This window comes from Acomys minous (genome assembly GCF_964271855.1).
Source record: "Acomys minous genome assembly, chromosome: 12".
Classification (NCBI taxonomy): domain Eukaryota; kingdom Metazoa; phylum Chordata; class Mammalia; order Rodentia; family Muridae; genus Acomys; species Acomys minous.
In genome coordinates, this window is record NC_140493.1 from 21,974,415 (window position 1) to 21,996,640 (window position 22,226).

Genomic DNA, 22,226 nt, shown 5'->3' on the forward strand with positions numbered 1-22,226 from the left:
AGTAGGAGGAAAGGCAGGCAACAGAGTCAGGGACAGCCCCTGCTCCGACTATTAGAAGTCCCACAAGAAGACCAAGCTACACAACTGTCACACGTGCGGGGGGCCTAGGTCAGCCCCACGCAGGTTCCCTGTTTGGCGGTGAAGTCTCTGTGAGCCCCTCTAGGACCAGGTTAGCTCATTCTCTGGGGTTTTTCTGTTTGGTTTGGTTTGGTTTTTCGAGACAGGGTTTCTCTGTGTAGCCTTGGCTGTCCTGGAATTCTCTTTGTGGATCATGGTGTCCTTGAACTCACAGAGATCCCTCAGCTGACGAACCTCAGCACTAAGGGCTGAGCTTTTGGCATGAACCCAGGCACCTCACTGGGGAAAGAACAAAGCCATTTACCACAGTCCATTTTCATAGGACCCTCTATCAAGAAAGAGGACTCCTCATCTTAGCCAGAAAGGAGAGCAAAAATAAAGAAACCCTGATCCTACTAGAAGCCATATGGATGTCAAAAAAGTAGCCAATATCCACTGTGAAGGGCATCAGAAAGGGAATTCCACAGAGACCCAAGAGGACAGGGGAGTTGACTTGACCCCCAAAGAGCATCCTTAGAACCAGTGGAGCCTCTCCAAATCTTGGTTACCTTGCCCAAACCCAAATTTCTCCAGTGCCCGAAACAAAGTAGGCAAAGAGGGGGGAAGATACCAAACAGGAGGCAAATAGATGGTAGTTCTTGTCAGATGGGAGACATGTACTCCTGCTGCTATCAGGAGCCAATGGACACCAAACGCCACCAGGCCACCCACCTGGAGACAGCCAAAATGGATGAGTTACTCAGGCCCATCCTTCAACTAGACAATCTTGTCAAAGGCGCTGCGTCCAGAAGTACTGCTTGTGCCCAAGTAAATCCCAAAGGAGGAAGAAAAGTCCCAGGGGAATCCATGCCCGAGGAAGAACCCCTAGGAAACACTGCATAGTAGACTGTATAAGACCCATGGTTCATGGGTTTAAGTATGTGCTGGTTTTCATAGATACCCTGTCTGAACGGGTGAAAGCCTATCCTACCTGAGTGGAGACAGCCTCAGTGGTCACCAAGAAACTCCTCAAAGTGTAGACTTCTAAGTTTGGATTGCCCCTCCCCGGGGTGAGACAATGGCCTGGCTTTCATGGCCAGAGTTTCTCAAAATCTGGCAAAAGTCCTAACTGTTGACCGGAAACTATATCGTGCCTATAGGCCACAGAGTTCAGAACAGGTAGAAAGGATGAATAGGACCTTGAAGGAAACTTTGGCTAAATACGTCCTTGAGCCTAGCGAAAGTCGAGCAACCTCCTACCATTTCCCCTTCTAAAGGCTAGATGCACCCTATATCAAGATTTCACCCCACTTGTAATTGTGTCTGGGAGGCCTCCCCACCCCCTCCCTGAGCTCAGAGATATTCATAAGGTGGGGACTACAAGCCATGTCCCTCCTCAAGTCCTTACAGGCCCTGCATCAAGCCCTGAGCCTGCCACAAGCTCCATCCCATTGACCCAGAGCCTAGAGCTAACATGGAGCCTACACCCTGTGGTCCCCACCATCCCTACAGAAGTGAGCATTGCGAGTGTCATCCCATGAATCTACCACACCCAGCCAAGGGAGGCTGCAGAGGACAAAGATATATAGGTTGTCACCAGGTCCTCCAACCCTTTAAAGATAAGACTGACACAGGCCATAGGAGGACTGTGATTGTCCTATTTTGTCTTGTTTGTTCCCTGTGACAAAAGCCCCCAAACCTTCTTGAGCCAGGACCTTGAGTATAGGAATTAAGAAAGGCCAGAATTGGGGAGCTCACAACTAGGCAATCCTCTGAGACCAACCCACCTTCCAGGTGGGGATTCCTGTAAAATATCACATCCAGAGACAACTGGGAAAAGATGCTGCAAAGGAGTATGTCCCTGGGCCTGTCAGTCCACTTTTGAGGAAACAGGGCTCCAATCTACCCCATACTATGTCTGCTTTGCTGACAGCCTCCCCTTCCCCGCTCTGAACTGCCAAAAGCTAGGCAAATGCCATTGTGTTCAACAGTGCTGTGAAGTCAAGTCTTCCTATGGGCACACTGACCCTTTCGTAGTCCTAAAGAGAAAACCATCACAATCTACCTGTAATGCAATCCCAGATCCATAATGGTTAGGGCATGGCAGGAAACTGAAGGCCGTTATTGGAAAACCAGCAGAAACCAGGGATCAGGTTGTATTGAGACCCGGGCAGCAAATTTACTATGCAAAGGAAACCTCTACATAGGGTCATCTGCCCATCTTCCCAAACTGGCACATCTTGGTACCCCTGGAATACAAGAAGAGTCCTAAGGTGGTAAGCCAGAAAACTCCAAGGTCCCAGGGAATTCCTTTGGTAACCATAGAGGGTAAAGGTCCAAGAAGCAGTAGAAGCCAGCCCTTCAGTGCTTGGGGTGTGTCAGTTCCTGAACCATTTCTCTACGAGACATAGGGAAAGACTGTTGGCTGTGCCTGGGCCCCAACCCCCATTCTATATCAGGATTATCAAACAATACTCAGCATTTCCAATTCTGAAAACTGTAAATGATACCAACCTCAGCTCACCCTGGGAGTCCTCCAAGAAAAGACTGTCTGCTTAATGTCACTAAGATACCCCCTAGATAGTACCCCCATGCAGATTCCTGTAACTACACACAGCAGGTTAACTCCAAGAATGGCAGACAAAGTGTGTTTCCAGGTCCTGGCTGCTACATGACTTGCTTGCACTAACAGCTTAACCAAGTGTGCACCTTCTGAATTGTTTGCACTCCCCCATGTATGTCACACCACAGGGGTTTGCCTATAGTGATAATTAGGCAGGGCTCACCTAAATCTAGATGGTGGTCTGCCTTGTGCATGGCGAACCATCCCCACTCTCACTGCCCTGTTGGTGGGGGCGAGCATCACAGGTGCCCCTGCAGTTGGAATTTCATCCTTAGTTGTGGGGATTAAAAAAATGTAAGGAACTCAGTACTCAAGTAAACATAGGCCTAGGATATCTGGAAAGTTCTATTTTTCATCTGGAAGCCCAGGTAGATTCCTTAGAAGTTGTTCTTCATAGAATAAGGATGTCTCTTTACGGCACTGGGAGAAACCTTCTATGTCAACCAGCCAGGGGTAATTAGAGAACGTTTGTGAGCATGTTGTTGTTTAATTCAAATGCTGATTTTTGTAAACCCCCCCTCCCCATATCTGGTTGCAACCCTTGTTCTGAGAATCTCCCATCTCAATGTTGTATAATCACTGCTCCCCAATTGTTCCCTGATATGCCAATAAAGCATCTTACAGCCAATCACCAAGCAGGGGAGACAATAGGGCTGGACGTCCTGACAGCCACAGGAAGAGGAGTTAGAGGGAGGCTTAGTGGATTGACTCACGGGCAGAGGTCCAAGAGACATCAGGAGAGGAGCTGGAGCAGGGAAAGCTACAAAGTACAAGTATCTCTGGGATGTAAGCTGGGAGGAAGCCAGATTAGCTTAGAGGGTTCAGAGTAGAGTAATAACTGCTCAGTTATTGTGTTGTGAAGCTTATTATTAAACAAATATTTTTAAAGTTTCAATTATTTGTGTGATAGCTGGGTTAAGAGAGAAACTGAGGCGCAAACAGTTTCATAAAAATAACTCTAACAAATGTTTACCTACGGTTAGAAATAACATTGAGGAAAGAGAAAAGAGATGCCAAGAATCTAACAACTGCTATCAGGCCTTCTTCTCTTGGACCCACTTACCTACTCTACTCATGGCCAGTGCTGGGCCGTTGATCCTTTTATTAACTCCTAACCCTCACTACAGGACCCTGCTTGCTCAACTGCCTACTCAACTATGAAAAACAGAGAACAAATTCAGTTAAATTGTTAGTGCTGAGGGGATGATGTAACTCCCTGCCCCAAGATGACTCTACAATTTGACTCATGTCCTTGGAACCAGTAGGGAATGCCACAGGCTCCCAGACCTTAGCACACTGAGCCTATGTTTAAGGCACCATTCTGACCTTAAACACCAGCATGGAGGCCTCAACACCTGCCAAAATAGGAACAAAGACCTAATCCATCAAAGATCTGAGCCAAAGTTCCAGGGAAGTTCCTCAATTACTAATCTTGCTTTTGTTCTGTTTTGTTTTGTTTTGTTTCTGGGTTCCACTTCTTGATATCTGAAGTGTGTCAACACTAGGATGTGCTTTCTGAGAGAGAGAGAGAGAGACAGACAGACAGACAGACAGACAGACAGACAGAGAGAGACAAAGAGACAGAGAGAGACAGAGAGACAGAGAGAGACAGAGAGACAGAGAAAATAAAAACAAAAACAAGAGCAGTAAGACTCCGGGCTGCATGATTTGGGCTAGTTCCCCATACAATCGCTGGCCAGCAATAAAGACTTTTTTCCAGCTTTAAGAGTATTTGTGTGGTGGTCTTACCTGGTTGGCTTACCTTGTAACACTGGGACAACCTACACCAAACTCAAGAACAAGACTTGCTGGTCTCCTTAATGGAGGTTCCCCAAGAGAGCTTTACTTTCATCTTCCTTGTGTGCCTATGCATGCCTTTGATTTTTAGGAAGCATAAAGTTTCCTCTGTGAGTCACAATGAGTGTGGATGTGTGCAAGGGTCAACTCAGCAAACACTCAGATATGGCTGGGCGGGGTGGGGGGCACTAACACTGCACGCTTATCAGAGGATGAAAAATTCCCCCCTCTGTGAGCCAGACCCTAGTTCACCTTCCACTGATCAGGGACACAGTCCAACCTAATGAGTATCCTCCCCTCGACCTGGAGGTTGCACTTCCCCTCCTGGAAGGCTATATGGGGACCTCACTGTCCATCACATGACATCTTCCCACCAAGTCACTTTTCCAGGTCCAGCTCAAAAGTCACCATGCCCGATTTGCTAGGGAGTAACCTGTGCCTCCCCGCTTCTTGGAACATAACGCAGGCCTCTTCCCACAGGACCCCGAGGTGTCTATCTTTTCACCAACCTGGAGCTCCCGAAAGCACTATATAGGTCCTCCCAGTCCTCCCAGGGACGGACATAAGAGTGGATCCTGGTGACCATGTTGTGAGTTCCCAAAGAGAAGCAGGAGAGGGTTAAGCAACTCCCCAGGGAAGAGACTCTGTCATGGGTCTTGGTAGGTCTTGGGATGAGAACATTTGAAGCCTACATCCCTCAGGGCCCAGCCCCACACAATGAACCCTATGGCTTAAAGCAGGGCCCCAGAAGGATGCAGCGCTTACCTGGGGCAGAGCCTGTACCACCGTGTCCAGCAGAGCCCGCATTCCTGTGGCCATCTTCAACAGCTTCAACACTGTGGGTGACATTCAGTCCAGGCTATGGGTGTGTGCACATGAGTGTGTACGTGCAAGTGTGTGAACTCAGAGAGGAAAGAGGAAACAGGGCAGCATATGACCAGCGTTCTTTTTTTTTTTTTTTTTTTTTTTTTTTAAGCACTACATAAGAATATGGCTGAAGGGTCTGGAAGGACGGCCCACTAGCTAAGAACATTGGTTGCTCTTCTAGAAGTCCCGAGTTCAATTCCCAGCACCCACATGGTGGCTCACAGCTGTCTATAACTACAGTCCTATGAAATCTAATGCCCTTCTTCTGCTGTGCAGATGCCCATGCAGACAAATTACCCATTTACATAAAGTACATAATTAGCTTTTTTTTTTTTTTTACAAACACAGCTGCAGCGGCAGAGTGAGTTGTATGTGCACAAAAGAGAACACAAAATCTGGGTACAGAAAAGCCCAAAGACCACAGAACATGTACAGTGGAGTGAGGGGAACACGAGTGTGTGGATGGATGAGTCAGTAACTGTGACGTGGCAAAGACGGCTGGCACAAGGCTCCACATCCCTTCCTGTGCCCTCCGGCATAAAAGGATTCTGGTACCACTGACAGAGCTTCTGCACATCTCACCCTCTAGAACGCGGAGGCAATGGGCAGGAGGCAGACAAAAAAAAAAAACCAAGAAGCACCCAGCCATCACTGTGGCAGTAAGATTTAGGGGGAAAGAAGTAGGAAAAACCTCTGCGATGAGAGATAGGTCTCTGGGGAGGAAAGGAAAACTGTAAGACTGTAAGACACATGGGGGGGGGGGGCTGTGTCCCTGCTACGGTGCTGGAAAAGTTGCCAGGTAGCGCACACAAACCTGGAACTGAGTCCACGTGGCACATCCTGAGAGTGGACCATACAGATTATGTTGCCATGAGGAGCCAGGGGTAGGTGCACACAGGCATGGAGGTGGCATCTGGGGGCGGGAGGCTGTGCACACAAGCATGGAGGTGGCATCTGAGGTGGGAGGCTGTACACACAAGCATGGAGGTGGCATCTGAGGTGGGAGGCTGTGCACACACAGGGGTTTGAGGTGACATCTGAGGGGAGGCTGTGTACACACAGGGGTTTGAGGTGGCATCTGGGGTGGGAAGCTGTGCACACACAGGGGTTTGAGGTGACATCTGAGGGGAGGCTGTGCACACACAGGGGTTTGAGGTGGCATCTGAGGTGGGAGGCTGGGCACACACAGGGGTTTGAGGTGGCATCTGAGGTGGGAGGCTGTGCACACACAGGGGTTTGAGGTGACATCTGAGGGGAGGCTGTGCACACACAGGGGTTTGAGGTGGCATCTGAGGTGGGAGGCTGGGCACACACAGGGGTTTGAGGTGGCATCTGAGGTGGGAGGCTGTGCACACACAGGGGTTTGAGGTGGCATCTGAGGTGGGAGGCTGTGCACACACAGGGGTTTGAGGTGGCATCTGGGGTGGGAGGCTGTGCACACACAGGGGTTTGAGGTGGCATCTGGGGCAGGAAGCTGTGCACACACAGGGGTTTGAGGTGGCATCTGGGGTGGGAAGCTGTGCACACACAGGGGTTTGAGGTGGCATCTGGGGTGGGAAGCTGGGCACACACAGGGATTTGAGGTGGCATCTGAGGTGGGAGGCTGTGCACACACAGGGGTTTGAGGTGGCATCTGGGGTGGGAGGCTGTGCACACACAGGGGTTTGAGGTGGCATCTGGGGCGGGAGGCTGTGCACACACAGGGGTTTGAGGTGGCATCTGAGGCGGGAGGCTGTGCACACACAGGGGTTTGAGGTGGCATCTGGGGTGGGAGGCTGTGCACACACAGGGGTTTGAGGTGGCATCTGGGGTGGGAGGCTGTGCACACACAGGGGTTTGAGGTGGCATCTGGGGTGGGAGGCTGTGCACATACAGGGGTTTGAGGTGGCATCTGAGGTGGGAGGCTGTGCACACACAGGGGTTTGAGGTGGCATCTGAGGTGGGAGGCTGTGCACACACAGGGGTTTGAGGTGGCATCTGGGGTGGGAGGCTGTGTACACACAGGGGTTTGAGGTGGCATCTGAGGTGGGAGGCTGGGCACACACAGGGGTTTGAGGTGGCATCTGAGGTGGGAGGCTGTGCACACACAGGGGTTTGAGGTGGCATCTGGGGTGGGAGGCTGTGCACACACAGGGGTTTGAGGTGGCATCTGAGGTGGGAGGCTGTGTACACACAGGGGTTTGAGGTGGCATCTGAGGTGGGAGGCTGTGCACACACAGGGGTTTGAGGTGGCATCTGGGGTGGGAGGCTGTGCACACACAGGGGTTTGAGGTGGCATCTGAGGTGGGAGGCTGTGCACACACAGGGGTTTGAGGTGGCATCTGGGGTGGGAGGCTGTGTACACACAGGGGTTTGAGGTGGCATCTGAGGTGGGAGGCTGTGCACACACAGGGGTTTGAGGTGGCATCTGGGGTGGGAGGCTGTGCACACACAGGGGTTTGAGGTGGCATCTGGGGTGGGAGGCTGTGCACACACAGGGGTTTGAGGTGGCATCTGAGGTGGGAGGCTGGGCACACACAGGGGTTTGAGGTGGCATCTGAGGTGGGAGGCTGTGTACACACAGGGGTTTGAGGTGGCATCTGGGGTGGGAAGCTGGGCACACACAGGGGTTTGAGGTGGCATCTGAGGTGGGAGGCTGTGCACACACAGGGGTTTGAGGTGACATCTGGGGTGGGAGGCTGTGCACACACAGGGGTTTGAGGTGGCATCTGGGGTGGGAAGCTGGGCACACACAGGGGTTTGAGGTGGCATCTGGGGTGGGAAGCTGGGCACACACAGGGGTTTGAGGTGGCATCTGAGGTGGGAGGCTGTGCACACACAGGGGTTTGAGGTGGCATCTGGGGTGGGAGGCTGTGCACACACAGGGGTTTGAGGTGGCATCTGAGGTGGGAGGCTGTGTACACACAGGGGTTTGAGGTGGCATCTGAGGTGGGAGGCTGGGCACACACAGGGATTTGAGGTGGCATCTGAGGTGGGAGGCTGTGTACACACAGGGGTTTGAGGTGGCATCTGAGGTGGGAGGCTGTGCACACACAGGGGTTTGAGGTGGCATCTGGGGTGGGAGGCTGTGCACACACAGGGGTTTGAGGTGACATCTGAGGTGGGAGGCTGTGTACACACAGGGGTTTGAGGTGGCATCTGAGGTGGGAGGCTGGGCACACACAGGGGTTTGAGGTGGCATCTGGGGTGGGAGGCTGTGCACACACAGGGGTTTCCTTTGGATCCTGCTCTGTCCTACTCAGCAGACAGCCCCTCTTGCCCAGCATTTTCCACATCTCCCACCCCACCCCTACATGCTCTCCCCTGGGCAGTGGGGAGTCCCCTCTCTACTCTTGCTTGTCTCTGCCCTGCCCTGTCTCCTACTTACCCCGGGCAATACGCAGAACACGCATGATACGGATGATGGTGGGGTTGATGGGCAGGGCTGCGTTGATCTCAATCTCCTCCAGCGTAATGCCCATGACAGACAGCAGCACGATGGCCAGGTCCAGCTGGTTCCATCTGCACAGCAGGGCAGATGAGGCAGGAGGAGGAATCAGAGGGAAGCATAGTGGCTCAGACACACCCAGGCGGAAAGCAGTCTCCCAGCACTTCAGACTCCTATGGGGCCCACTAGAATGTGCAAATACCCTTCCTTCTCCCCATCCTCTCTGATGTCGATGAGTCTGCCCCCTTTCTCCCTTTTCTACAGAGAGCTACCTAAGCTGAAGAAACATCTCCGGCCTCCTGTAAGGGAGGAGGTTTGGACTCTGACTTCTACGTCTAAATCCTAAACTATCCGATCCCTTTGGGTAGCATTTGGACAGTCTGTCAAGCTCTCTAAGCCTCAGCTATTTCCTCTAAAAAGTTAGCATGAGGCAGATCATGTTCTGTCTTCAGGTAACAGAGAACCCACAGGATATGAGCTCGGATAGCCTGTGTCCACTCAATAAGACTCAAGTACTTCCTGTCCAGGGATCTAGTCATCAGCTAGGAGTCCTTGGCCATCAACAGCCAGATGTTAGTGGCTCCTTCAGGCTACTTCAAAGATCGGGACTTCTTTTCAAGCCTGCTGCCCTAGTAGGGTCCAGGCACTCACCTGTCCTTGAAGAAACGCCTCAGGCCAAATGCCACCAGCTTCAGCACAGCCTCCAACACGAAGACAGTGGTGAACATGTAGTTGCAGTACTTGAGGGCTGTCTCTAGGGACTACAGGGGAAAAGAGAAGCATGGTGTGAGGCTGTGAGCTGCCTTAGAACCGTCCTATAAGCAGAGTGTCTGCCTTTTTGAGGGAGAGTTTAGTCCGTTTACATTTAGTGTAATGCTTTGATCCCATTTATTTATTTATTTATTTATTTATTTATATTCCTGTTCATTCCTTATATATTCATCTGTGACAGTCATTTCACATTCTTATTTCCATATTTGGGCTGGCCTGACCCTGTTGCTCCTCTTTGGAGACAGAATGGGGTAGTGGTTAAGGACCCCCAAACCAGACAGCATAGATTTGCATACTGCTTAGCACTTGCTCCTTATTAGTCTGTGACCTGGGAAAGTGCCTGACCTCTCTAACACTTATTTTCTTCGATTAAAATTTTTAAGAAAATAATCCCTCCCGACTATCAGAAAGCTGCTGTGAAAATTAAATGAGCTATTCAGAGCTGGGCACAGGACATGTTAATTGATAATTGTAAACTGTAATAATCCCGTTTCTTCACATTAATTTGGAAATTTAACAGTTACTGTCCACTCTGCCATGGCTTCTCTTCCTTTTCAATAAGATTCCTCACCTAGAGGCTTGACCACACCTTTCCTGCCAACCTTGCCAAACAGAGTCCTAAGCCTCCTTCCTCTCTTGCATGCTGCCTGACATCCACCCCAAGGTGGCCTGCCATGGGTCTGCACCTCCCCCCACGCAGAAAATCATTGCCAGGCTCAGGATACTCAGTGGGCAGTGGAGGCCCCAGTAGACCCTTGAACACAAATTCAAGTTCTGATTGTGGCTCTGCTGCCTACTTTACTCTCTGAGGCTCAAGTTCTTCATCTGGAAAACCCAGACTGAGGTTCTCCCAACATTGACATTACTATGAGGATTAAAGCACACATCATGCCCAGTGAAGTCCATATTGACACACCACAGCCACTGCTACTCACACTCTAGGCTGTCCAAAATGCCACCTCCCACACACTCCAGGAAAGAGTGACCTTTTCCTTTCAAGCGTCTAACTCATCAGCTGCCCTGCACCTCCTCCTCACAAAGGCCTGACGTAAGTAAGCTTCATAGATGCTGTAGTCAGCGGGCCCTTTTACCCAACCTTGTCCTTGAGGTGGGATCCTGCTAAGGCTGGTCCTTAACATTGTGACCCTAGACTAGATGGTGACCCCAAGACTCACTGTAGGCTGGTTGTAGTGCTCCAGGGACATGGTGACCACGTTGAGGCAGATGATAAAGGTGATGAAGATGTCCAGGTAGTGGCTGGTACACATGGAGTGGATGAGCAGCCTTGTGGGACAGTAGGTGGCATAGTAGGGCAGCCTCTGAGCTTCTGCAGGCACCGTGGGAGAGTGGCACAGACCACACAGGGTTCGACCAAGCAGAGGAAGAGCACAAAGTAGGGACAGACCATGGATAGGAAGGAAGCAAGAGAGAAGCATGCTGGCCCACACCAGGTCCTGGATGAGAGTTGCTCCTCAACCAGCCAGGACGCCATGACGGGGAACCATGAGATATTGGGGAGGGGACAGGAAGCAGAGATGTTAGGGCACACATTATTCCCAAACACCCCAAACAGGTCCACGACAAGGACTCTAGGTCAGATAGGCAAATACAAGGGTCCTAAGGCCATCCAGGGGGATGACTGGCCCCCCAAACTGTAGACAACTTACACAAAGGAAGAACATGAGGAGCAGGTATGTTCTAAAAGCCCCCACTCAGTGGTGCCCACAGGAAAGACTACATCTGTCTCTGCCTGCACTCAGGTGGGCAGCGCTGTATTACTGATGGACCAGTAGATGCTGGGGAAAGGGGCTGGGCCATGGGCAAAGGGTAGATTATATCTTTTATTCTTTTCCAGTCCCCTCAGGGGCCACAGGGGTAGGTAGAGAGACCCTGCCCATCCCAGCATCCACCATGTGCTCACTACGGCGCTTCTTTTCCAGGCGCCGTAGCCTTTTCTCCTCTCGGCGCCGTGCCTCCTCAGCCTCCTGGTGCTGCCGGCACTTGTGGAAGTTCTCCACGACCACACCCACAAACATGTTGAGCACGAAGAAGCTGACGATGAGCAGGAAGGAGATGAAGTACAGCAGCATCCAGGGGTTGTGGTTGGTCACAGGCTGCAGGGAGGCAGGTGTGAGGGCCGAGGGGGGCGGGGGGGGGACGGGACCTGGTCAGCACAGCAAGGTCACACAGATGTGCAGCCTGCCTCTGAAGGGTAAGGTGAAAACAACACTGCAAACGGGGAATGTCTAGCCTGGGCCCGACATGAGTAAGGAGGTGAGCAAAAGATCCTTCTCCTTCTCTGCTCCTGTGGTTGTCTCCTGCACACATTGGCCTACTGTCTTTTCATTGACCTACCACTCAGCCATCTACCCACCACATACCCAACCCTTCTGTCACCCACCCATCCACCCATCCATTCCCCTGCCATCTACCAAATCTATCTATCTATTACCAACACATCCATCCATCTAATCCATCTACCACCCAGCCACCCATCCATCCATCCTCCCACTATCTATCCAACCTATTTATATCTGCCCATCAGCCCATCTACTCATGCATCCGTCTATCCACACCTCTCCATCCATAAGCCCAGTCATATATCCACCCACCCACCCACCTACTCATTCACTTATCTATCTATCTGTCCATCCATCCATCCATCCATCCATCCATCCATTCATCAATATATTCATTCACCCACTCATGGACTCATCTATGCACATATCCACCCATCTATCCATCCACCTCCCCTCTCACACCCATACCCATCCACCTACCCACTTGTCCTCTTATCCAGCCTTCCATCCACTCAACCTGCCACTCATCCACCCTTCCACCTACCCACTTACTCGTCCACACAGAAACAAAGCAGAAAACAAAATGACCAGGAGGCAACCAAGGTCAGAATAGTAGGTGGAATCCATTGCTGGGAACAGGAGACAGGCAGAGAGAATAGAGAAACACATACAAATGTACTCATCACCCCTGACCCTCCTCAGCTCCTCCTCAGCTCCAGATCTAACCATGTGGGTTCTAGGAAACCAAGAGTCAGAGGTGACCTGCAGGTCCTTTCCCCGCCATCTTCATCTGCTGGAGCCCCAGTCATGCCCACCTGCTGGTCCACAGCAACAGCATCCAATCCATTATACATGATGTTCACCCAGCCATCCTTGGAGGCCAAGACAAAGAGAGACATCAAAGCCTGGAAGACAGGGGAAGCGGGTAGGGGTAAGCGATGTGGCTTTATCAGCCCTCCATTGTTCTGCCTCTAGGAGATCAAGACAAAGAGGTCTTCCTGCGTAGTAGAACTATGCCCTCAGCTGAAGAGGCCTCTCTGAAGACCTACTGTGTGCCTGTTGTGTGTCCTGTGACTGCCATTGTTGGGTAGAAGGAGAACTGGAGCCAGAGTCCTGAGTTACTTGCTCAATTCTACTAGTAACTGTCTGTGAGATGTCCTGACCCATGGCAGGAGCTAATAAGTGAGAGGGACAGTGAGTGACAAGCCTGAGGGGCTGTGTCATTGCCACCCCAGAAGTCCCCACCACCTAAAATCAAAAGTTCAGAAGCCTTGGGTCTCAACCCAGCCTCTAGTGTTAATTCAGGTGTGACAGTATGGACCTGTGAGTGAACATCAGGTAATCTACTGGCCACCAGTGAGAGGCCACCAGTGAGGGAGATCCAGTGAGGAACCACCAGTTAGAGGCCACCAGTGAGGGGGCACCACCCTGGACCCTGCTTTTTCTTGTACCCTGTGGGAGAAGACAGTCTTCTCTCTGCAAACAGCTAAGTGCCTGGAGGCTTTTGTGGAGATGGGGAGAGGAGGTTCTCTCTCACCTGGAACACTATGAAAATGCATGAGGCGGGGATCAAAGGCAAAGTTAGAACATGCTGACTGAAGTGTTAGGAAAGAGAAGCCATCAGGTCAAGGAGCCTGACAGACTAGTCGTGAACTCAGCTTGCCTACTGGGCTGTCATATTCCCATTTGACAGGAGAAGAAGAAGAAGAAGAAGAAGAGGAGGAGGAGGAGGAGGAGGAGGAGGAGGACAAGGAGGAGGGGAAGGAGAAAGAGGAGGAGGAGGAAGAGGAGGAAGGAAAGAAAGAAAGAAAAAATAAGCTTGGCTCCTCACTGGTGGCCCCTCACTGGTGGCCCCTCATTGGTGGCCTCTCACTGGGTGTACACCACCCTCCCAGTGTGGATGGCTCTAAAATTCCCATTACTATGCCTTGGGTGGGAAGTCAAGACCAGGACCAGTGTTCGTGAAGTACCTTTAAGCTTCATGTGCTGGCCGACTCTGCACCCAGGGTCCCAGCCTTACCCATCCTGTGAGCAGAGCTCCACCCCTACCCACTTTGCAGGGTGGGGAACTGTCCTGAAAGAGCAGGACTGTGACCCTTGTGACCCTGGATGTGCTCACCTGGCCCAGGTTGTCGAAGTTGTATTTGTGATGCACCCAGCGGTAGTTGGCAGCCACGCAGTCAGATCGGTTGGTGATGTTTCGGGTGTCCACTCCCAGACAATGATAGAACTTGCCCTTGAAAAGCTGTGTGAAAGGAGGAGTGGTGGTGCTCAGTGTAAGAGGGACACAATCAGAGGAGGGAAAGCTCCAGGAATTCACACACACACACACACACACACACACACACACACACACACACAACCTGCCCATGCTCAGTCAACCCAGGTTGGGTCTGCCTTTCTCACTTGGGTCCACCAAGACCTCCTGAGCCCCCAGATGAGTGAACACAGGTGGGGTGTGGTAGGGGTGAATAGTCTGTGCACAGCGTCTTGTCACCCCACAAAGTGGGCACCCCTCACCTGCACGCCAAGGATGCCGAAGATGATGAAGAAGGCACAGCAGATGAGCACAATGTTGCCAATGGGCTTAAGGGAGGAGATGAGCGTCTCCACCACCAGCTTCAGGCCAGGGGCCCGGCTGATGACCCTGTGAGGTAGGCAAGGAAGGCCAGGGTACTGTCAGGCACAGCCAACAGAGAGATGGCCCCAATTCAGCTCACAGTCACAAGGCCTCCAGGGGGTGAAGTGCCAACAGGAAGTGAAGATGCAGTAGCAAGAGATGGGCAGTGATCTACCTAGATCAATACTCAGAAAGGCACTTGACCGCCTCACCCAGTCCCTGTAGAGTGCACAACGCATCCAAGAGATGGCACCCAGAGATGGCACTGAGCTACCCAGGAACTCAGAGGAGATAACACAGTGGAGGCCATTTTAGCCCTTGCCCTAAGCGCTTAAGCTCCTCCCCCAGCAGCAGGGTGTACGTGGCACAATGCTCTTGGGAGCCTGCGTTGTCAAGCCAGAGTGGATGATCCACTTAGACTTGGACAACACTGCTCCCCACACACTCCATCTCCATGCGTTGGGGCAGGATCCTTACCTCAAAGGACGTAAGGTGCGCAAGAGCCGCAGGACACGGAGGACCCCCAGAATCTTGGCTCCCCCCGCGGAGGCCACGGATACCACAATATCGATGATGGACACAAAGACCAGGAAGCCATCCAGAACATTCCAGCTGCTACGTAGGTACGCCTGCTCACCAAAGTACAGGCCCAGAGAAACCACCTAGGGGCGGGGTTAGGGTCAAGCTTTAGGAGACAGATAGGGCCAGAAGACTCCACCTCTGACCCCAGGGACAGGACAAAGGGAGGTAAGGAGGTGGTGGACGGGATGTGGCTCGCGAAGAAGGGGAAGCCCTCTTCTGAGGGCTGGTGACAGGCAGGAAGGAGCAGGGTCTGGGCCCAGGGAAGTCTGTAAGCTATGGTCTTAGATGATGACCATGAGACCTCACCCCAAAGCCACCCACGCTGGGGAGCACCGCAGAGAAATGTTTCTACCCAAATGCGCTTTTCTAGTTGGGTTTCATGATTGGAGAAGAAGGAGCCACCACTGATCCCCTCTAATTACAGAAGCTCAACGCAGGGGGCTAGAGCCCAACAGGAATGGACCTCAGGGGCCTGTGGAATCTCGCTGAGGGCCAGGTCAGCAGGAGAGGTGAGGCCTAGGCCAGGGGCTCCAGGTGGGGGGGTGAGAGGGATCCTGGTAAAGCCCAAAACAACCTTCAGTGTCATCTCTCCCACGAAGATGGCCGTGAAGATGTAGTTAGACACCGTGAGGAAGATGCGTTCCTGAAAGAGAGGGAAAAGCCGTGAGCCCAGGCCTTGTACGACTCCCTGTGTGCCTGGTCAGCTTCAGCCATGGGCAGCCACCATGGCCACCACCTCTCAGATCTCGTGGCCTTTCCCTCCCACAGGCAAGCTCCCTGCCACCTCCCTCCCCTCCCACCTCCTTTCTCTCTCTCTCCATGCCTAGCGTCTGACTTGGCTGATCTGTGCCTGAGCTCCCCCACCTTGGTCACCCCCAGTGTTCTGGCCCTCTGCAGCCACTTACCGTGCTACCTGCTTCAATCTGGGGCCTCTCCAGAGCAATGGTAATACAGTTGAGGAAGATGAAGGCCAAGACTACGTAGTCAAAGAGCTTGTGGGCAATGATGGTCTGACACAGGAGCCGGAACCTAAGTGGGTGTCAAGGAAGCCCCGCCCCCAGGAGGGTCAATTTGCCTCCCACTCTGACCAGAAGGAAGACAGAGGACCAAGACCCATGCTCAGGGACAGAGTGGCTTAAGGGAAAGCATCTCTCTCCTCTCCTGTAGCCATTTGACAACTGCCTAAGGTACCCCCACCATATACCTACATAGTGAGGTCAACCATCTGCCTCCAACACCCAACAAAGCCTGATGGGAAAGGCTGCACATGAGTTTTCAGGCTGCCTGTGGACCCAGAGGGACATCAGGCCCCTCCCCTTCCCTTGAAGACCCTCCTCTCTCTGGCTCATGAAGGTGCCCTGCCCAGTTAGGTAGCGAACTCTCCTTCCCCCACTCTCCCAGCCAGCCATTACTCACTTGTTCTCAGGGGAGAAGAGGTAGACCGACCAGTCCTCGCGGACTTCGCACCAATCCGGCTTGTAGACATCAATCATCTTGCGGACCCGGAAACACAGCGTCTAGCAAGGCAAGGAATTGGATGCTGAGGTTGGTGCTGCGATGAGCGGCCCGACTCTTCCCATTCTGCCAGCCAACAAACTGGAGGCCCGAGAACTCCGAACTCTCCCCCAGGCCCCAACCAAGGAAAGTTTGGTGACAGGGTAGATCAGATGTGGGCAGTTCTGGTCCCACCCTCCAGCCCCATCCACCATGCCTGGGACCACCCAAAGCCCTTGGATCCGCCTCTTTCAGCCCTGCAGACTTGCTTTCGCGGTGCAGCGCATCTCAGGTGTCCCAGCTAGCCCCTACTCACATAGTCGATCTCTTCCTCATCCTCCCCGCGGTCGCGGCGGTCGTCCATCTTAGTGAAGACGTCCTTGGCGATGTTGGGCATTCTGCCATTGCAGTCCTCGTGTCCAGGGGCCTGGCCCGCTGCCCTCCAAGCAGCCCGCGAGTGGGCACCCACCACGGGCACCAGCTCTGCCAGGTCAACTGAGTCCCTGGTATCGAGGGACAGCGTCCGGCGGTGGTGGCGGTGACGATGTGCCAGGTGGGGTCCATGGTGTGCATAGTGGGTGTGCGGGGCATGCAGGGGTGCGGCGCGAGGAGGCGCCTCCTCCCGGGAACCCTCACAGGCCCTGACGCCGCTGCCACCACGCTCCCGCTCCCCGGAGAGCAGAGACTCATGCTCCGCTGAGGGCGGCTTGTGCTTCAAGCTGTTCCAGCTGGACCGGCGGCTGGCCCAAGTCCCGCTGCGGCCCCAGGGCCCGTAGTAGGAGCTCCGGGAGCTGGACTGCGGAGAGGCCCAGATTTGGATCAGCAGCCTCACCCACACCATAATCTAGGCCCGTACCTCCTGCACACCATGCTAGAGTGTGCCCACCCACTCCAACGTATGACTCAGATGAAACCCTTTCCTTTTCTTGAGAAAAGCTTATAACAAACAAGGACCAGCTTTACAGGTAAGGAGACTGGGGCTCAAGGGTAGGTGATAATTTCCTCGCTTTTACACAGCTCAGAGGTGGCAGAGGCCAGATTAATGCTCTAGTTGGCCCCTCCCCTTACAGACTATACACTACTGGATTCCAGATCTCTCCACCAAATTCCACCCTTTTCATTCCACTACCAAGACCTGTTCCGACACAGAGCACCCAGGGTTATCATAAACATAGACCCTGCCTGGTTCCCACTACATAGTATGTTGGGCTCACCAGGGCACCTTGTGTCACATCCTTTGTCATCCTCCCTCCTCCCATCACCAGCAACCAGCCATCATGGCACCCGCAGAACTCACCAAGGAACGCTGGTCATAGCTCATCCTGCTCAGTGACATGACACTGCTTTTTCGGGAGTCTAGGGCCACCAGTACCGGGTCTGGCTGCAGTGAGAGGCGGGGGGCAGTGCTCATGGCACCAGCAGGACCCAGATGCCCACCCAGGGGGAGGCTAGGGTCCAGGTGTCCATTGGGTGTCATGGGTATCGGACAAAGCTTGAGATCTGGAGGTGTGAGATGAAGACAGCAGACAGACAGACAGACAAAGGAAGCCACGAGATAATCAGAGTGAGCATATATAGATGGAGAGATTTTCTGTGGAGATGTCCTCCGCCAAGAAATCCTAGATGTTGCTTTGGTGCCTACTTCATGTGCCTTCCTCCATCCCGCCTGTGAGACTGCTCTTCAGGAACCCTTCCCTTCTGTTCTAGGGCCAGCCTAGACCTCCACAAGGCCAGAGCACCTCACTCTTGTGCACATAGGCGGGGACTGTCCTGTTGGGTTTCCATGGGCAGTGTGCATGGTTGGAAAAGGACACCTAGTGGTATCAGACATGACCAGAACCCAGGCTACATCCAAAGACACCAGGGTTGTAACTCAGAGCTCCATGTGGTAGGGGAAGCAGGTGGCCTTTCTACAGGAGCCCAGGAGGTCCACAATGGTCTTTTTCTGAGACCAGGCATCTACTTCAGGTGTAATTGCAAAACACAAACAAGTAGCCATCCCTGAGCCTAGCCTTCATGGGAAAGCCATTGTGCCCCATGTCCACCTGGGAAGCTACAGAGGGCTCCTAACCCTGAGTGGAAAGTAGACGTGCTTACCTCCACTGTTGTCCAGGCCCTCTGGGAGCTTGTCAAACTCCTCCAGGTTGGATGAACTCTGGTCCTCGTCAGAGTAAGAGCGGTTAGCATCACCCTGGGAGGTCAGGTCACAATGGCACAGGTCAGCTCTGCCTTTCCCTACCCCATGCTCGGTATTTTTTCAATGGGTGTTTCTACCCTCCTTTTACAGAGAGGGAAACTGGTTCAGAACAGGGACGTGAGAGGCCAATGAGAACTTTGGCCACAAAACGCAGCCTTTCTTATATCCAGCTCCCCAAAACTCAACAGTATGGCGGAAGAAGCAGGCTCTGGAAACCCAGATCTTGGAGGCTTTAATTTGAGGCAAAGAAGCCACCCAAGGGAGAAGTGGGAATCCTGGATTCATCCTGCATTAGCATGCTTCCTGGAATGGAAAGCTCGACACCCCATTGGCAGCTCCAGGCTCCCTGCCTGCCCCCTGCCCAGTGACTATCCCACACTTACAGTTACCTCAGCCTGGAAGCCTTCCACCAGGATAGCCACCAGGAGATTGAAGAGAACATAGTTGCCAAAGGTCATGAGGGCAACAAAGTAGAGGGAGGCCCAGGGGGTGGTGGAGGCCATGCCATTGTACAGGACAACGTTCCAGTCCTCCTGAGTGAGGATCTGTTGAGAAGGACACAGTTCAGCCCTGGTCCAGGCCCAGGCCCAGCCTTGTGTCAGCCTTAGCCCCTCCCAGACCTGCTATGAGACGTCAGCGCCCGCGCTGCGCCCCATCCCCCACCCCGTCCCGCCAAAATCCATGAGCTTTCAGCTGCCACTCACCTGGAACACTGTGACGATGGCCCACAGTAAGGAGTCGAAGTTCTTCCTGTCGGGGACTGTGTCGCCAGTGTCCGTGCGGAGGCTGAATTTGCAGCCGAAGATATGCATCCCAAGGATGCTGGGAAAGGGAAGGAGGTGGCTCAAGGCACTGGTCACACTGAGCTCCCTGCTACTCCCAAGACCACCCAGTACCAGAACAGAGGGACATGTCACGTCCGGGTCCACAGAGGATACTGCCAAGGCTCAGAAAGCGGAACTTCCCAGAGCCATTGGGGTTGAATGCTGGTGCTGGGGATTTAAAGCCAGACCCTCGCAACTTTGTCCCTAGGGTCTTCCACCAGCCACCACGTCCCAGGCTCACACCCATGGCCTCCAGCAGATCCCGGATATTGAGGCCTAGGGAGGGCGGGCTCACCTGAAGATGAAGATGAAGAGCATGAGCAGCATGCAGAAGGTGGCCACGTTGTCCATGGTCTTCATGAGCACCACGAGCTGGCGCCGCAGCGCTGGCATGAAGCGCACCAGCTTCAGCACCCGCAGCAGCCGGAATGTGCGCAGCACAGACAGGCCACCGTCCGCCTGCCCCACGATTTCCCAGATGCTGCAGCCGGTATGGGGTGGGGAAAGGGGGGGGGGAGAAGTGCAAAGGGTCAGTGGGAGGCCAAGGGGACAGGAAGAGAGAAGAAGCAGAGAGGGCAAGGAGCATAGAAAAACAGCTTACATCATCCATCCATCCATCCATCCATCTATCCATTCACCATGACTGTGGGTGTTACTCCACAGCACCCCCTAAATCAGGGTTTCTTAGCCAGGAGTCAATGAATCCTGCATTAAGAAGCCTGTGGTTTGTTGGCAAGATGAGTCAGAGGTGGAGTGGCTTGCCCCCAAGCCTGATGACCTGAGTTCAGTCCTCAGGATCCCCACAGCAGGAAGGAAGTGACTCCTGCAAGTTGCCCTCTGACATACACACGCCCACACAGCATGCACACATGCACAAACACACAGCATGCACGCACGCACACACGCACGCAAACACACACACACACACACACACGCATGCACGCGCGCAAACACACACACCCACGCATGCATGCGTGGGCAAAGAAAGACAAAGAGGAGGCAACAGCCTGTGCCTAGTCTCGCAAGTCTCTGAACATCGCTACTCTCTTTCAGAGGTTGCATGCTTTTTTTTGATTAGTCACGTAAACAACAAATCAGAGAATCAGCCACAGCCATGACTTCATGGGCAATCAAAATATTTGCTATCTTCAGGTTGCATAATGATTGAGGTCGCTACTTCTCTGTCTCCAGGCCCCTGTGTGGAACTCCAGCGGCCTCAGACTCACTGCTCCCTCTATAGAGCACATTAATGTGGAAGCACACATTGCCGAATCACCGGTCTAGTCGGTTCCCTTTGTCATTCAGAGGCTTCCTGTGTCGCTAGGGGTTGTGGGGGGGGGCTCTCGTTCCTGCTCCTCAGCTTTCGGGGTGCCAGTGTGGGTTACCTGATGATGACAATGATGCTGTCAAAGATGTTGTAAGGGTTTCGCAGGTAGTCGAAGAGCCCGAAGGCGGCCAGCTTCAGGATCATCTCTAGGGCAAACATGCTGGTGAAGACCACGTTACAGATCTCCAGGACATTGGTCAGCTCCTCGGGCTGTGGGACGTAGGGACAGAGAGCGCGCATGACCCTGCCGGGTCCATTTGACTTGCACCATAGTCTTTAGGACTTCTTAACTGTGCTACCTTTGGATGGAGGGACAGTTGTGTACAAGGGAGTGAGGCAGCCCACACATGGTGCTGGTACCATACAGTGGGCAGCATCATACGACCAAGTTAGAGATGGGCCAGCCTCTCACACGCTGCCTGGAAGTGGAGGACGAAGACAGGGAACCTGCCGCATGCCGTGCACAGCCCTAGGCACATGAGAACCTCCACGGTGGCTCTCAGGGAACATCAAGGAAAATCAAGGGAAGGGCCCAGAGTCCCTAGCTGGTGGCACTGGGCCACCATTCTTTAGACACAGGCCTCCCTCTATGCTCTACTCTCAAGATTTTAAGAGGCAGGTAGCTGCTTGCAAACGGTACCATCTGGGACCCTGCTTTAAAATAGACCATGCCGTGGGGATAAAGAGAATGCTTCCAGACATGGCCCCTGCCTCTGAGCCTCTCTCTTGTTATGCACAAGCAGGGCATCCTGAACTCCCAGCCTCTGGATAAGAGTCAGGCAATGAAACTCTGTCCTCTGCTCTCCTCTCCACATTGAAGCACCAGGCTCATGCTCATGGGGAGACACCAGCGGCTTCTGCTTGAATCTTAGAAAAGAAATGGCTACTTGTCCCTCCTTCACTGAACCTCCAAGCCTGATAGGCCACCACTGACCTTTCCATTTGGTAAGTAAGGAAACTGGCTGGGAGGTGGGGTCCGACTTGCAAAGAACTACCCAGTAGAAATCGCAGACTCCATTGCCGCACACAGAAACCCTGCCTGAACCAGTCCGCTTGCTCACTCATTCATTTGTTCACTCCTGAATGTATCACATAGGTCTCCCAAGAGCCCGCACTGTGCTGGGCCTATGTTCCTGCCAGGGAGGGGGGGATGCCTGCTGTCAATGGCACCCTAAAACAAAGCAAGCCTCTAACCTAACACTGGCTAAGCTGACTGGGGACAGTGTTGGGGAACCAGGCAGCTTCCTGGAGGAAGTAAAAGAAGAGAGCAGAGAAGAGTGGCCAAGCCAGACTCCCAGCTAGGACAAGGGCTGGATGACAGGAGAGAGCCACAACAGCAA

General features: G+C 53.1%; 1 protein-coding gene across 1 annotated transcript in view; it reads right to left on the reverse strand.

Moving 5' to 3' along the window:
- Positions 1–22,226, reverse strand: part of CACNA1I (calcium voltage-gated channel subunit alpha1 I) — a 121,357-nt gene that overhangs the window by 15,079 nt on the left and 84,052 nt on the right. Inside the window, exons 11-29 of the mRNA XM_084748317.1 lie at positions 20,945–21,096; positions 19,855–20,040; positions 19,440–19,557; positions 19,125–19,280; positions 18,636–18,729; positions 17,836–18,038; positions 16,855–17,334; positions 16,461–16,561; positions 15,950–16,073; positions 15,619–15,687; positions 14,940–15,124; positions 14,363–14,489; positions 13,962–14,087; positions 12,658–12,747; positions 11,464–11,656; positions 10,718–10,869; positions 9,423–9,532; positions 8,712–8,845; positions 5,243–5,313 (exon numbers count right to left, since the gene is read on the reverse strand). Coding sequence (XP_084604443.1) covers positions 5,243–5,313; positions 8,712–8,845; positions 9,423–9,532; positions 10,718–10,869; positions 11,464–11,656; positions 12,658–12,747; positions 13,962–14,087; positions 14,363–14,489; positions 14,940–15,124; positions 15,619–15,687; positions 15,950–16,073; positions 16,461–16,561; positions 16,855–17,334; positions 17,836–18,038; positions 18,636–18,729; positions 19,125–19,280; positions 19,440–19,557; positions 19,855–20,040; positions 20,945–21,096 — 2,871 coding nt within the window. The remainder of the gene's footprint in view (positions 1–5,242; positions 5,314–8,711; positions 8,846–9,422; positions 9,533–10,717; positions 10,870–11,463; positions 11,657–12,657; positions 12,748–13,961; positions 14,088–14,362; positions 14,490–14,939; positions 15,125–15,618; positions 15,688–15,949; positions 16,074–16,460; positions 16,562–16,854; positions 17,335–17,835; positions 18,039–18,635; positions 18,730–19,124; positions 19,281–19,439; positions 19,558–19,854; positions 20,041–20,944; positions 21,097–22,226) is intronic.